The sequence below is a fragment of the Amborella trichopoda genome, chromosome 11 (genome assembly GCF_054954075.1).
Source record: "Amborella trichopoda isolate Santa Cruz 75 chromosome 11, AtrichopodaSantaCruz75HAP2 v2.0, whole genome shotgun sequence".
Classification (NCBI taxonomy): Eukaryota; Viridiplantae; Streptophyta; class Magnoliopsida; order Amborellales; family Amborellaceae; genus Amborella; species Amborella trichopoda.
Genome location: NC_142346.1, coordinates 45,571,581 through 45,584,167, shown reverse-complemented (window position 1 = coordinate 45,584,167; position 12,587 = coordinate 45,571,581). Strand labels below are relative to the sequence as shown.

Genomic DNA, 12,587 nt, shown 5'->3' with positions numbered 1-12,587 from the left:
GAGAGAGAGAGAGAGAGAGAAGGGCCTCGAATCAAATCCTTGGAGGCCATTTCTTCTTCTTATATGTTAAGAGTGCACATGTGCCTACAAGGGAGAGAGAGAAGGGCTAGACCTTTAATTATTTTTTTTAAGTGGGTACACCTTTTTTTATTTTATTTTTTCAAGGGAGCGGCAGCAGGCAGGTGCCCAGGCCCGCCTTGCGCCTACGTAGGCGGGCACCGAGGAGATGCCTGCCCAGAGCTTGTAGGCAACTGTGGCAGCCAACTTTCAACATTGGCAGCTATTTACTTGTGGTACACATGAGTAACCCAATGTTTAGTACTCCACTGGAAGCAATCAGACAAGAATGTCAGAGCCACAGATTTCAATAGTGTTGTTTACATTCAAATGCTGCGTACATAGTTCACAAAAGCACGCTCTCTTTGTTTCTTTGTTTTTTTGGGGGCTGGGTTGCGAGTCTAATTCATACAAAATAGAATGCCTGAACAAACCTCACTGATTCTTCTTGTAAACTCTTAAGTATATCAACAGGTGGAAACCATACAATAAAATTTCACGAAACTCAAGCCCCGCCATCTCCATGTCTAAAAGATCCAGATTTCATGCTCGCAAGAAACCTGATAGAAAAGATGATCATGTTAGGCTGCTGATGCTAGACTATTTGCATATCACCATATTGTTTTTCATACTATATTAAATAATATGTTATATAAGCATGGAATAGTTGTTCCAATAGATTAACTTAGGAAAAGATTGTGGGAGATGTCTACTCAACAAACATTTCAGCAAGTAACAATGTGCCATCCATAAACAAAGATTCGACGATTATTTATTGCTTAGGTAAAAGATGTGAGAGGCCCAACCTTCTAACAGTTTATGTATCCAAGGGCAATAAACAGCTATAATATATGTGTATCCATAAACAAAGATTCGATGATTATTTATCGCTTAGGTAAAAGATGTGAGACGCCAAACCTTCTAACAGTTTCTATATCCAAGGGCAATAAACAGCAATAATTTATGCAGATCTCATTCAAATGTTATCTATCGCCCGATTTATTGGCATGCTTATGCGTAAATGTTAATCTAGCACAAATATTTTAGAACTCAGTTCACACATTTCTCATCAAATTTTGGCAGGATACATGAACAAAGGAGAAAATGAAAACCATTGAACCTTGATGCTTGTGAGGAAACACTCCCAGCAACCCTGTCCTAAATTTCTCTTTGCATTAGATATACAAGGGACTCGTATGCACAACTAGGAATCATGGGACAGAAAGGATGAAATTAGGTTATATAAGAATAACTAATGTACAACAAATATACATCACAAAACGAAACAATTTTTTAGGTAAAGAATGCCGTTGCTTACAATATATAGAACCCAACAATGACCATCATACAACTGAAATGTATTACAATGCTAAAGTCTTTTGTGAATGCAATCCATATAGCGTAAATAATCCTCGTTGCATCCGTCAGATACATGTTTATCTCAGCGAGGGAAGATGGTAGACCTCAACATTCTGATATCATAGTTATATTCATAGTAGCAACTATGAGAACAGAGTATAAGCAACTCAATATATCATTTAACCCCCTCCCAAAAACAAAAAACAAAAAAGGTACTTTGCATACCTGGGCTCTCTCAGGTCAGGGTAAACTTAAGGATAAAAGACAAACAAAATAAAACACATATAGAAGGAAGAAATCATTTTCACCGATAAGCAAAAAAATTTTGGCTAGGCATTTTAAAACCTAACGCTTTTCTGGAAATCTATGCACAAATGAAAAGTGGGCTGGACAGTAAAGTTGGAAACTTAGTCCAAGAAATTTAGCTCCAGCAAAGAACTCCACATTCAAGCTGACAAGTTTCTGAACATGGGAATGGTAACATCTGAACTTCAATATATTTCAAACCACATCCAGAGTAGCAAGAATAACATGAGAACATTAAGAATTTTGAGGGAGCTTAATGTTTGTGGTGTAATGGCCAAAGCACTAATGTCCAAGTTTCAACCCTAGCTAGCTCAACCCACAAATATAAATTTGTGAGCACCTCAGCTTCCATAGAATCATTCCCCTCAATGCCCATAAATGAGTTTGTTCCACTGCTCCTATTGTTGTTTGTGAAGCCCTTGTTTCCCATTTTAAGGAAATTTCATATCTTTGATAACTACCTAGATTTCTCATATATATGGTAATCCTATTTTTTATAGGATTTGAAAACATGTGGCTATGGGAAAGAGTGGTATGTGATCTTCTTGGGCGGTTCCTTATCTTGAGGGAGTTGATATATTCATTATCTTTAGGAAGATCTTATTATTTAGGATGACAAGATTTAAATATGAGAATCACGTGAATCCTAGTGAGAGATGGAACATTTCCTAACTCCTATTAGATATAGAAAATCTATGGGAAATATAAGACCCAATCAAAATAGGAGAAGGAATGACTTTCACGTAGGGGTCTTATGGGTTGTTACTCTATATAAATAGAGTTTTGTAGAGAGACAAAAATACACATGGAAAAAGTGAGATGCAAATAAGAGATAAAATGGTTAGCTTTCTTTAGTCCCAATGGTGGGTATTCCAGTGAGAGAAATACTATGTTTTACGGCTTGAGAGAGAGCCTATAATCCTTTGTATTCTCCATGCTTGTATGGTGTTTTCCTGAAAGAGGAAAGAATACGTGTGTTGGTTCAGCAAGCTCTACATCCATAAGGCGCAAAGTTCTCTTCCACTAATCAGAAAAACACCATGCAAGCATGGAGAATACACGGGATTACAAGCTCTCTCTCTCTCTCTCTCTTAAGCCTTAAAAAAAGGTATTTCTCTCACTAGAATACCCACCCAAGGACTAAAGAAAACTAACCATTTTCTCTCTTATTTGCATCACTTTTTCTATGTGTATTTTTCTCTCTCTACAAAATTCTATTTATAAGGAGTAACAACTCATAAGAGCCCCACGTGAAAACCATTTTTTATCTTATTTTGATTGGGTCTCCTATTTCCCATGGATTTCTTTCATCTAATAGGAGTTAGGAAAGGTTTCATCTCCCACTAAGATTCACGTGATTCCCATATCTAAATTTTGTCATCCTAAATCATATGATCTTCCTAAAAATAAAGAATATATCAACTCCCTCAAGATAAGAAAACCACCCAAGAAGATCACGTACCACCCTTTCCCATATCCACATAGTTTCAAGTCCTAAAAAAAAAAAAATAGGATTACCATATATATGGGAAATCTAGGTGGTTATCAAAGATATGAAGTTCCCTAAAAATGGAAAACATGGGCTTCACACACAACATTCTCCCACTTGAAAACATGTTTCCGTTCTGACTAGTCTGCTCCAAGAAATTGTTGCCCACCTGTTACTAATCATCAAGTAACCAACCACAAGCCCCAAAGAAGTCCTTCACCAAGTGAACTTCCTCTTCGCAATGGCTTAGTCAACATATCTACTGGATTGTCATCAGTATGAATTTTTTGCAATAAAATTTTTCCATCTTCTACCACATCACGAATAAAGTGATACTGAACACCAATATGTTTGGTCTTGTTATAGAAAGCTAGATTCCTTGCTCGAAACAAGACACTCTGGTTATCACAATGAAGCAGAATACCTTCTTACACAACTCAGAATTCATGAAGTAACCTGTTTAGCCAAATTGCTTCTTTGGATGCATGAGTAAGTGACATATACTCAGCCTCTGTAGAAGACAAAGCCACCACAAACTGCAACCTCGATAACCAATTAACTACACCACCTCCTAAAGAAAAACCATATCCAGTAGTAAACCTTCTTTTTTCCAAATCACTTGCAAAGTCTGCATCTACATAACCAGTGACTTTCAAATCTATTCCACTATAACAAATTCCAGCATCGTAAGTTCCCTTCAAATACCTACGGATCCACGTCACAACAGTCCAATGATCATGGCCAGGATTTGCCATATATGTACTCACACCTCCCACTGCTTGTGTTATGTCAGGTCTGGTGCTGAACATAGCAAACATGAAGCTCCCTACTGTTGATAAATACGGTACTCGAGACACTTGTGTCTTCTCTGCTTTAGTGCTAGGACGTTGTTTTGAAGGCAACTTCATATGCACAAGAAATGGGTTACTAATTTGTTTGGCATTCTACATATTGAAGCGCCGCAGAACCCTCTCCACATAACTCTTCTAAGTTAACCAAATTTTCATGTTCTTCCTATCTCTAAGTACACTCATCCCAAGAATTCGGTTAATAGCTCCCAATTCTTTCATCTCAAATTCCCTAGCCAATTGAGCTTTAAGTGTTGTAATATTCCCCTTGTTTGGTCCTGCAACAATCATGGCATCGATATGCAATAACTACATAATAAAGCTTCCATCAACATGAAAGAGTCAAATCGTTTGTACCAACATCTCAGTACCTGTTTCAACCCATAAAACGATATCTTCAGCCCACACACCAAATTCTCTTTACCTTCCTGAATAATACCCTCAGGTTCGGTCATATAAATTTCTTCTTTTAAGTCACTATGCAAAAATGCAGTTTTTGGATATCACCATATCCAATAATTATTACATATATCTCAAAACCATGAGATATAACCAAAAGTCCTAGTCTTATTGGATTTCTATTTCCTTTGGAAAACTTATCAATATCAATCCAATAAGACTAGGTCTTTTGGTTATATCTCTTGGTTTTGAGATATGTGTAACAATTGTTGGATATGGTGATATCCAAAATTACCCACATATGGAAATCCCATATTATGTGGGATTGGGACCTAACCTTATATATATGAGATGAAAGAGGAAAGAATAGATGTGCCCTATTTGGGTCACCATATGGGAAAAGTGACTTCCTCTATACAGAGAGAGGCAGGGGCCTCCTGTACATGAGAGGCAAGGCCTCCCTTTCAAAGAGAAGAGAGCTTCCTATGGAGAGAAACACCATGAATATGCCTCATGTAGATTGAGAGGCTGGTTTCTTGTAGAGAAGCGGTTCCTATGAAGATTTTGGGTGATTTCCCCTTATAGTGAGAAAAAGTCTTGGTTGCTCTCAATGTTCTCTTCCTGGACAGTGGTTGAGCTGTGCAATAGAGATAAGTCTCATCCTGGAAAGTGGTTTAGCTGTGGAATAGAGATGAGTCTCTTCCTTGACAGTGGTTTACCTGTGGAATAGAGATGAGAGATTGGGTTGTGCCGATCAGAAGAGAGGGTCTACAAGGGTTTGCTCGACTGTGTTTTGGCAAGTGTTAGCGAGGTAACTCTATGTCCCAAAATATATGATGTAACTTTCATTGGTAGAGCGGATTTCAATTTGTCATGCCCATGGATGCAGCTCTCTTTGGGTGAATCACGTAAATCTTTGTGTTCTTGTGGCATGTATGTTTCATGCTTTATTTCTCGTATTATGCCTCGTGCTCTCTCCTATTTTGTTTCTAACTAGATCAGTACACGATCTTAGTGGGATCCAACTTTTGGGATTCCTGTTTCCGCATCTAAGAGGATTCTTAAATCCTAACACCTATCTCATCTCTCACCATACAACCGTCCTTGGAGGATCTGGGGTTTGGTAAATTTACTCCCTGTTCAAGTGAAAGCCACGAAAAATACAAGTTTGTGAAAATTGCTAACTTTATCACTATCCTTGATAGCCACATCGTAACTTTTATCTCATCTTCAGACTTTAAAGAATGAACTTGGGTTAAAAATATGAGATCAACTTCACTCTGTCAAAAAAAAAAAAACTTCACTTTGTCCAAGAGAAAAGTCATGGGAAACTCTAGAACCGTGTTATTATCAATATAATAGATGACTTTATCACCTCTAAAGCTGCTTGCACAAACGAAAATATTTATACAGATACATTTAGCATAAAGAGCATATGATATGGTGTGTTCACAAGACAATGCCATATACCAATGGGCTTTATAGGGGGAACATAGGTTGACGAAACATCAAAAAGGTTAACAAGAACATAGTACTGTACATAGCTCCCTCCACGAGTGACAACCCCTTGTATACTCCCTTTCCCACTTGAAGAATTAGACTCCATATCTTCTGTAGCCTATAAAAATCCTAAAACCCCAAAGCCCCAAAACCCTAAAATCTTAAACGCGTCTTAGAGTATAGGACTTGGAGAAGCTTTGAACATCAAAGCATATCATGTGAACATTGCAGAACATCATTAAAGCCAACTTCTTCAAAGATTTCATTCAAAGGAGGGAGGCAGGTTTTGGAGGTATCTTCAGGAGGGTTCACTATACATTGCATAAGCTAAAACCGATTTCTTTTTGTTCTTTTTTCCTTCTTGTTTTTTGACTTAACCTCAGTTTGTTAACTTAACCACAGTTTGTCATCTTTCAACCAAGTCAAGATATGCATTTATATTAATGCTCTTGGTAGTTCTTCATATGAATCCATAGCTCCTTGTGACCTTGGAGATCTTTAATCTCCTCATCAAATCCTTTGTAATGTCCCTCTTAAATATCCAAGTAATCATAGCTCATAAGTACGAAGCGGGCTTGGGCTCAATTCGCAAAGGTGTTGTCAATTACAACACTATGTTGCAAGTTCAATTCATACTGAAGCAACCCATAAAAAAATAGCAGCTCATATCCTCATTTTACAACTTCCTTGAAGTCATTCCAAATCTCCTAGATAGTCACAATGCCCAAGAGGCCACCAATATTAGTACTACTCAAGTCTGGCCTAAGAGTGGTTAACTCCAAAGTTCAGAAAGGATCTAGTGTATTAGTGCTCTCCAAGGCTCTTTAGTTTGCTCAGAAATTCAGATATTCACATTGCAACCACCATATTTTCTTTTCATGTTTTTTCCCCTCACATATTCCCTCGCATACACCTTGCTTCCTGAAGTTCTTCAATCAATTTGCCACGTTCCTTTTCTTTACTCAACTAACAACAACTGAGCCCACATTCCATGGAAATCAACAATTCAAATTGAAATTGGAGTGATATTCACACTTAACGCACCTTAAAGGTAAAAATATGAAGTTCGAACTGACTCAACAAAATGAATTTACCACTTCTTTCAACTTCCTCCATATCTTCTATTAATAACCTTCACATTGTCAATCTACGAAAGAAGGTTTTGTCACCCAAATACCACCACTCCTCGTTCTTGACTCAATCTTCTTTCTCATCAATTTGATTCTATTTTTTGTCTATGCACTTTCAAAGTCTTCCTTCCTTATAAATTTCCCATGCAGTACTAATGTTAATCCTATTTGTTCCTTTAATTGTTTACGAATATCAAAGTCTTAGTGATGTATTAGGATCAAGACCATGAAACTAGACAATCCAGTCTCTAATTCCCTATTCTTGGGATACTATTGTATTTACTCAAGAAATAATAGGTTCTACGTTAGTAACCCAATCTATTCTTAGAAAATACACTGTATTGCCTTCATTGATAATACAATCACGTCAGCTTAGTTCCTTGAACTCTACTCAGGCCCTAACCGTCCTCAACAATGTACATATAACATATGTATCTATGTATATAATATAAAACATATGCATATGAGAGGCAAATATATCTACCTGAGAGAAACCGGTATATAGGTTAATCCCATAAACAGCTCCACTACAAAAAAATTTCAAAAAAACAGCAGAGGCCCAAGATGGGCTTGAGATAGAATGTCAGAACCTGCAAAGGCGTTCAATTCTGTGCAGTCAAAGTTAAAGTTTTTTTTGGCAAAGTTCAAGTTTTTTGGCCATGTTCAACTCAGAGAAGTCATGAGTAGACTTGCCAAGTTTTAAAATGTAGATTAGATATTTGTGCCATTTCATGAAAAAAATAGAAGAAGAAATGCATAAGAAGGTGCACCTAAAGAATGTAAATCACTTAAGTAGAGGCGCATACGAAGGTGCAACTAAACAATGTAAATCACTACATGTTACAATTATTCGAACACATAAAGACAGATAAAAAGCCCAATGCGTCCAAAAATAGTAGAATAAAAATTAAGAATCCCTTAGTTCACTTCATAACTCACTGTAACCAGAAATTACCAAATCTCTCTTTTCTTTTCTTTTTATTATGGAGAATTGTTTCATGTGGGCTGGACCGCATGACTACATATGCTGTCCAAAAAGTGTAAATCATCCATCTTAAAGATGGATGCAAGTAGGTGTTCCATCTAAAAAAAACAATGGAAACCTACTGTCCAAATGTTTTCTTACTAGAATTATTGTTTCTAGTTTTTAAAATTTATTTATTCATTCATATTCATGATCTCCATGTTAGAGACTACATGTCCTTAAAAATTAATTCCAAAATTCCATCTCAAAAATAGATTTTTTAATAGTCTGCATTTCTACGTATGCGGGCTTGGCCGCATAGAAACCGGGTCCTTTTATTATTAACTGTTATTTCGTTACTTTGTATGAAATTATAAATAAATTTCCAAAAATTCACACCACAAAAATACAAAACCCCATAAAACGGAAATCAGCTTTAATTGTAGAAAAAAAATGAACATAAATTGCAGAATTTAAGGAGCAAAAAAACCCAGAATACCAATAGCCTGAAATGCCAGCATCACCCACTTGTGCCATTTTCTGAGTTATTCTCACTGTTCTTGGAGCAACCCTCACCATTTTTTGCATGATTCTGTCCATCTACCGAGCAATATCCATCACCATATTCCTCATCACTATCATCTTCATCAAATGATTTTTGCTTGTGATAAATGCAGCATTTCTTAGAGCTCTGCTTCTGCATAAACTCATTATCCACTGTACCTTCCTTCCATGTCACCTTCTTCTTTGGTCGACGAAGCCGAAGCACTAACGTTTGTTGGTCTTGTCGTTGAGGAGGTGGGGGTTCCTCAACAGTTACAGAGGAAGACCCGACAGCTCTTACAGTAGTGCGAGCCATTAAAGGATCATTCAAAAGCAAGTGTTTTGGAATTAGGGCTTCTTGTGCCACAATCTTGGGCAGGCCAGGACCTATTAGTTACAGATTTGTGCTTTTTCTTTAGTAATATTGGGGTTTTCAAAGGTATAAATCGTAGAGCTTGACTTGAATCAGGATCTGGCTTTTAGGGCTCTTTTGATTTCAGAAACAAGCATCCATTTTACGAAATGTTGCAGACAGATTTCTTGCAGGAATAAAGCCAATATCAAAAAAATCTAGCAGGATTAGAGTGCCTATGTCAGAAGATAGGATTTTTGAGTAAAATGCAGCAGAGGGAGGGATTCTACTCCCAAGGTAGAGTTCCTCTGTTAAATGATGCAGAATTAAAAGCTTCTCGAGGCAGAAGCTACGGTTTTCAAGGATTCTGAAGTGCAGAAAACAATAATTGTTAGCTATGCTCGAAATCCATGGTTTTTTACAGGTACAAAATTGCAAAACCGTAGGATTCTCTTAGACCAAAGGTTGAAAATTAGGGCTTCTCTCTCAAAATTATAACACCATGGGGAAATTGAATCCTATGTTGTCAAGGATGGAGAATTAGGGTTTCCGTGGTCTCAACCCACTGTAAAATTACGTTTTGACGTCAAAATTTGGGGTTACTGGGATCTTCGAATTTGGGGCTCAAAGGGAATTAAGGCCGTTTATCTCGAAGTTTCTCGAAATAGGTTTCGACGAATATACTCGGATTGGCTCTATTTTTCAATCCAAAAAAACTTATTTATGTGAAAAGATTTTCTACTCGCGGGACTATCTGTCCATTCGTTCCGGGAGGGGAGAAAATATGTAGTATGCTCCCTATGGAATATGGTATAGCACTGTTATGCGACTGGAGTTAGGTGGACCCCAAAACCCTCAAGAAGAGAGTGTTTTCACCTTAGGGAGCCCTCAAGTAATTATCTCAATTTTGAGACATATGCATATAAAAAAAAAAAAAAAGTATACAATAAAACAATGAGTAATGATCTTGTGAAACCCTTCAACACCCTTATGTGTAGGACTTTAAAGGATCATCATTAAATTTGGTACAGATCTCTAGAAAAACTATCATATAAATGTAGGACTTGAATTTTCTAAAGATTTGTACCAAATTTAATGGTAATCTTTTGAAGTCTTGTACATATGGGTGCAAGAGGGTCTCACAAGGCCATTTCCCTAAAACAATTTATCTTTAGTACAAGATAAAAAACTTTTAAGTTCTAAAAACAATATATTTTAGATCAATTTATTTGAAAAGTAATGATCGTATGAGACCCTCCCACACCCATGTGTTTAGGACACCAAATGATCACCATTAAATTTGGTACATATCTCTAGAAAAGTTAAGTCTCACACTCATGTAGTAACTTTCTAAAGACCTGTGCTAAATTTAATGGTAATCATTTAGAGTCCTACATACATGGTCCTACATTTTTTTATTTTTTTTTTAAATATTTATAAATGTGTTCAATCTATACTATTCTAAAAACATTACTCTTATTTGAATGATATGTTTTTAAAATTTTAAAGTATTTATAGATATGTTCAATCTATATTATTTAAAAAACTTGAACTGGATAAGCCATCATAAAGTCTCTGACACGGAATTACATCTTCAAATAAATTTTAGAGATGAGATATACTTCTATAATATAAAAAAGGCACATTACATCTTCAAATAAATTTTAGGGGTGTGATATACTTCTATCATATAAAGAAGGCACCTTGCACAAACCTCACCATTTTTCAATTGATAGCTCCTTATGCCCGTTCCGTAGCAACGTAAAAAGAATCGGCAAGGGATCAAATGTACATTTTTCTCGTCACATACCGCATAACTTTTCGAATAGAGTAATCCCTAAGAGAGGTTTGAATGAGTGGTTACATTAAAAAAAAAAAAATCATGATCCCAAGGGGTCATATCATCAATTTACTCCCTCATGTAAAATTTAATTTATGAATAATTTTAAGACCCCAAATTTTGGAATGTAACATGTCAACAAGAAAAAGATTTCATGATCCCCAAGGGTCATATGGTCAATTTATTCCCTCAGGTAAAATTCAATTCGTAAGTAATTTTAAGATCTCAAATTTTGGAGATGTAACATCGTCAACGCATTGACTAACCTTGAAAAAGAAAATTTTCAAATTGTATTCTTTGTAAGATTTGTTTTTTACGCTTTATATAATCTAATGATTTTGGTGGTTCCCATAATTTTAGATTTAAAAAAATGGCCTAAGTATGGCCCAAGTAGGTTTTCTTTTCTTTTTGAAGGAGTGGATGGACAATATGCTCCCACATGATCATAATATACACCCTCTTAAAAAACTCTCGTGATCATCATAAAACAAGTGGATCGTCTACCCACTTCATAGATTCGGATAGCGTAAGATGAGTGATTTATAAACAAAGGAAATTTATTAAAATATCTATAAGAGACCAACTATTTAATAATTTATACATTTGGATCTATTTCAATTGAAGATCATCTGTTTTTTTTTTAAAAAAAAAAAAATTTGAAATTAAATTAAAAGATATGAGTATTAAATTACCCTCATATGAACAATAAAATAAAATGAAAAAAGTTATCTGGGGCATGTAAATATTGGTTCATATTTGGCGGGAATGAGTTCGGTTCAAATTTGGCCGAGTCCGTGTTTTGAATCTAGTAGATTCTCTCTTTCTCTGTCAAATGCTCTTGATATATGTTTGGAAACCAGAATAGTTAAATGTTTGGAACTTAAAGATTTAGCAATTTCACAAAATCAGTACACATAGCAAGCCAAGAGGAGGAAACCAAAGTTCTAAAAAATGGAGAAAACAAATGGTCTAAAAAATGATGTGAAAGGACATGTTAAAATGAATAATAGGTGCCATCACGTCATAAGGTAACAATCTCTAGACTGAAATCTGTTGATCAAAATGTTTAATGTCAAACATTACAAGATTAATGTTCAATAGGTCTAAACAAAGCTTCATAGAGGCCAAAGATCGTTGTTCCAGGTTAACCGCGGTCAGAAATTAATGCCTGGTTCTTAACTGCAGCTTATAACAACTTGAAATCAAGGTAGAACGGCCAAGGCTTGGTTTTTTTCTGGTGAGAGAGAAAGAAAATTCAATCAAACTAAAAGCCAAATAGAAAGGTTGTTCGTTAGCCTAATCTTGATCAGAAACAGGAAGTTTCCACTAACTATGACCAAAGCAAACAAAGGAGAATCATGCTTAATTTTGAAGAATTGTGTTCCTAGGACTTCCAGAGTTCCAAGTGGTTTCTCAGACTGCTTGAATACTAAGTGTTATCTGGGGTTCGAAATTGTTTTCTCGAACATGGTTATAGGGACAACTCTAGAAAGGGAAAAGGTGCAATTGAGTGAAAATCACTAAGAGCAACTTCACTCATAAAGGGTTTCCCAAACACAGTGATCGTCAGATCTGAAACTCGAACTTTTTATTGCAAGAAAGCATTGAAGAGTCTAAAGACAGTAAGTTTTTGTAAACGATTTTGGCCTTGTTTCAACTAGACCCCGAGGTACAAAATACTCCCATTATTTTGAAGTTATAAATTGTCCTCATCAAAGCATCTGACATAAATAGGGGTTTGGTAAGTGATTGTTTAAGTTTTCTAGGAGTTCTACTCTGGGAGAATCTTATGGGGATTAC

General features: G+C 36.0%; 1 protein-coding gene across 2 annotated transcripts; it reads right to left on the bottom strand.

The window, feature by feature from the left end:
* Window positions 1-339: 339 nt before the first annotated feature.
* Window positions 340-9,460, bottom strand: INH3 (inhibitor-3). 2 transcript variants are annotated; one of them, XM_011630305.3, is made up of 2 exons: window positions 8,581-9,460; window positions 340-617 (listed from the first exon to the last, which is right to left on the bottom strand). In XM_011630305.3, exons 1-2 carry the CDS (start codon window positions 8,909-8,911, stop codon window positions 601-603), a joined length of 348 nt encoding a protein of 115 aa, XP_011628607.1. In that variant the 5' UTR covers window positions 8,912-9,460; the 3' UTR covers window positions 340-600. The 2 variants fall into 2 exon arrangements, with proteins under 2 accessions (XP_011628607.1, XP_011628608.1); XM_011630306.3 differs by having other exon boundaries at window positions 8,629-9,460.
* Window positions 9,461-12,587: the final 3,127 nt, after the last annotated feature.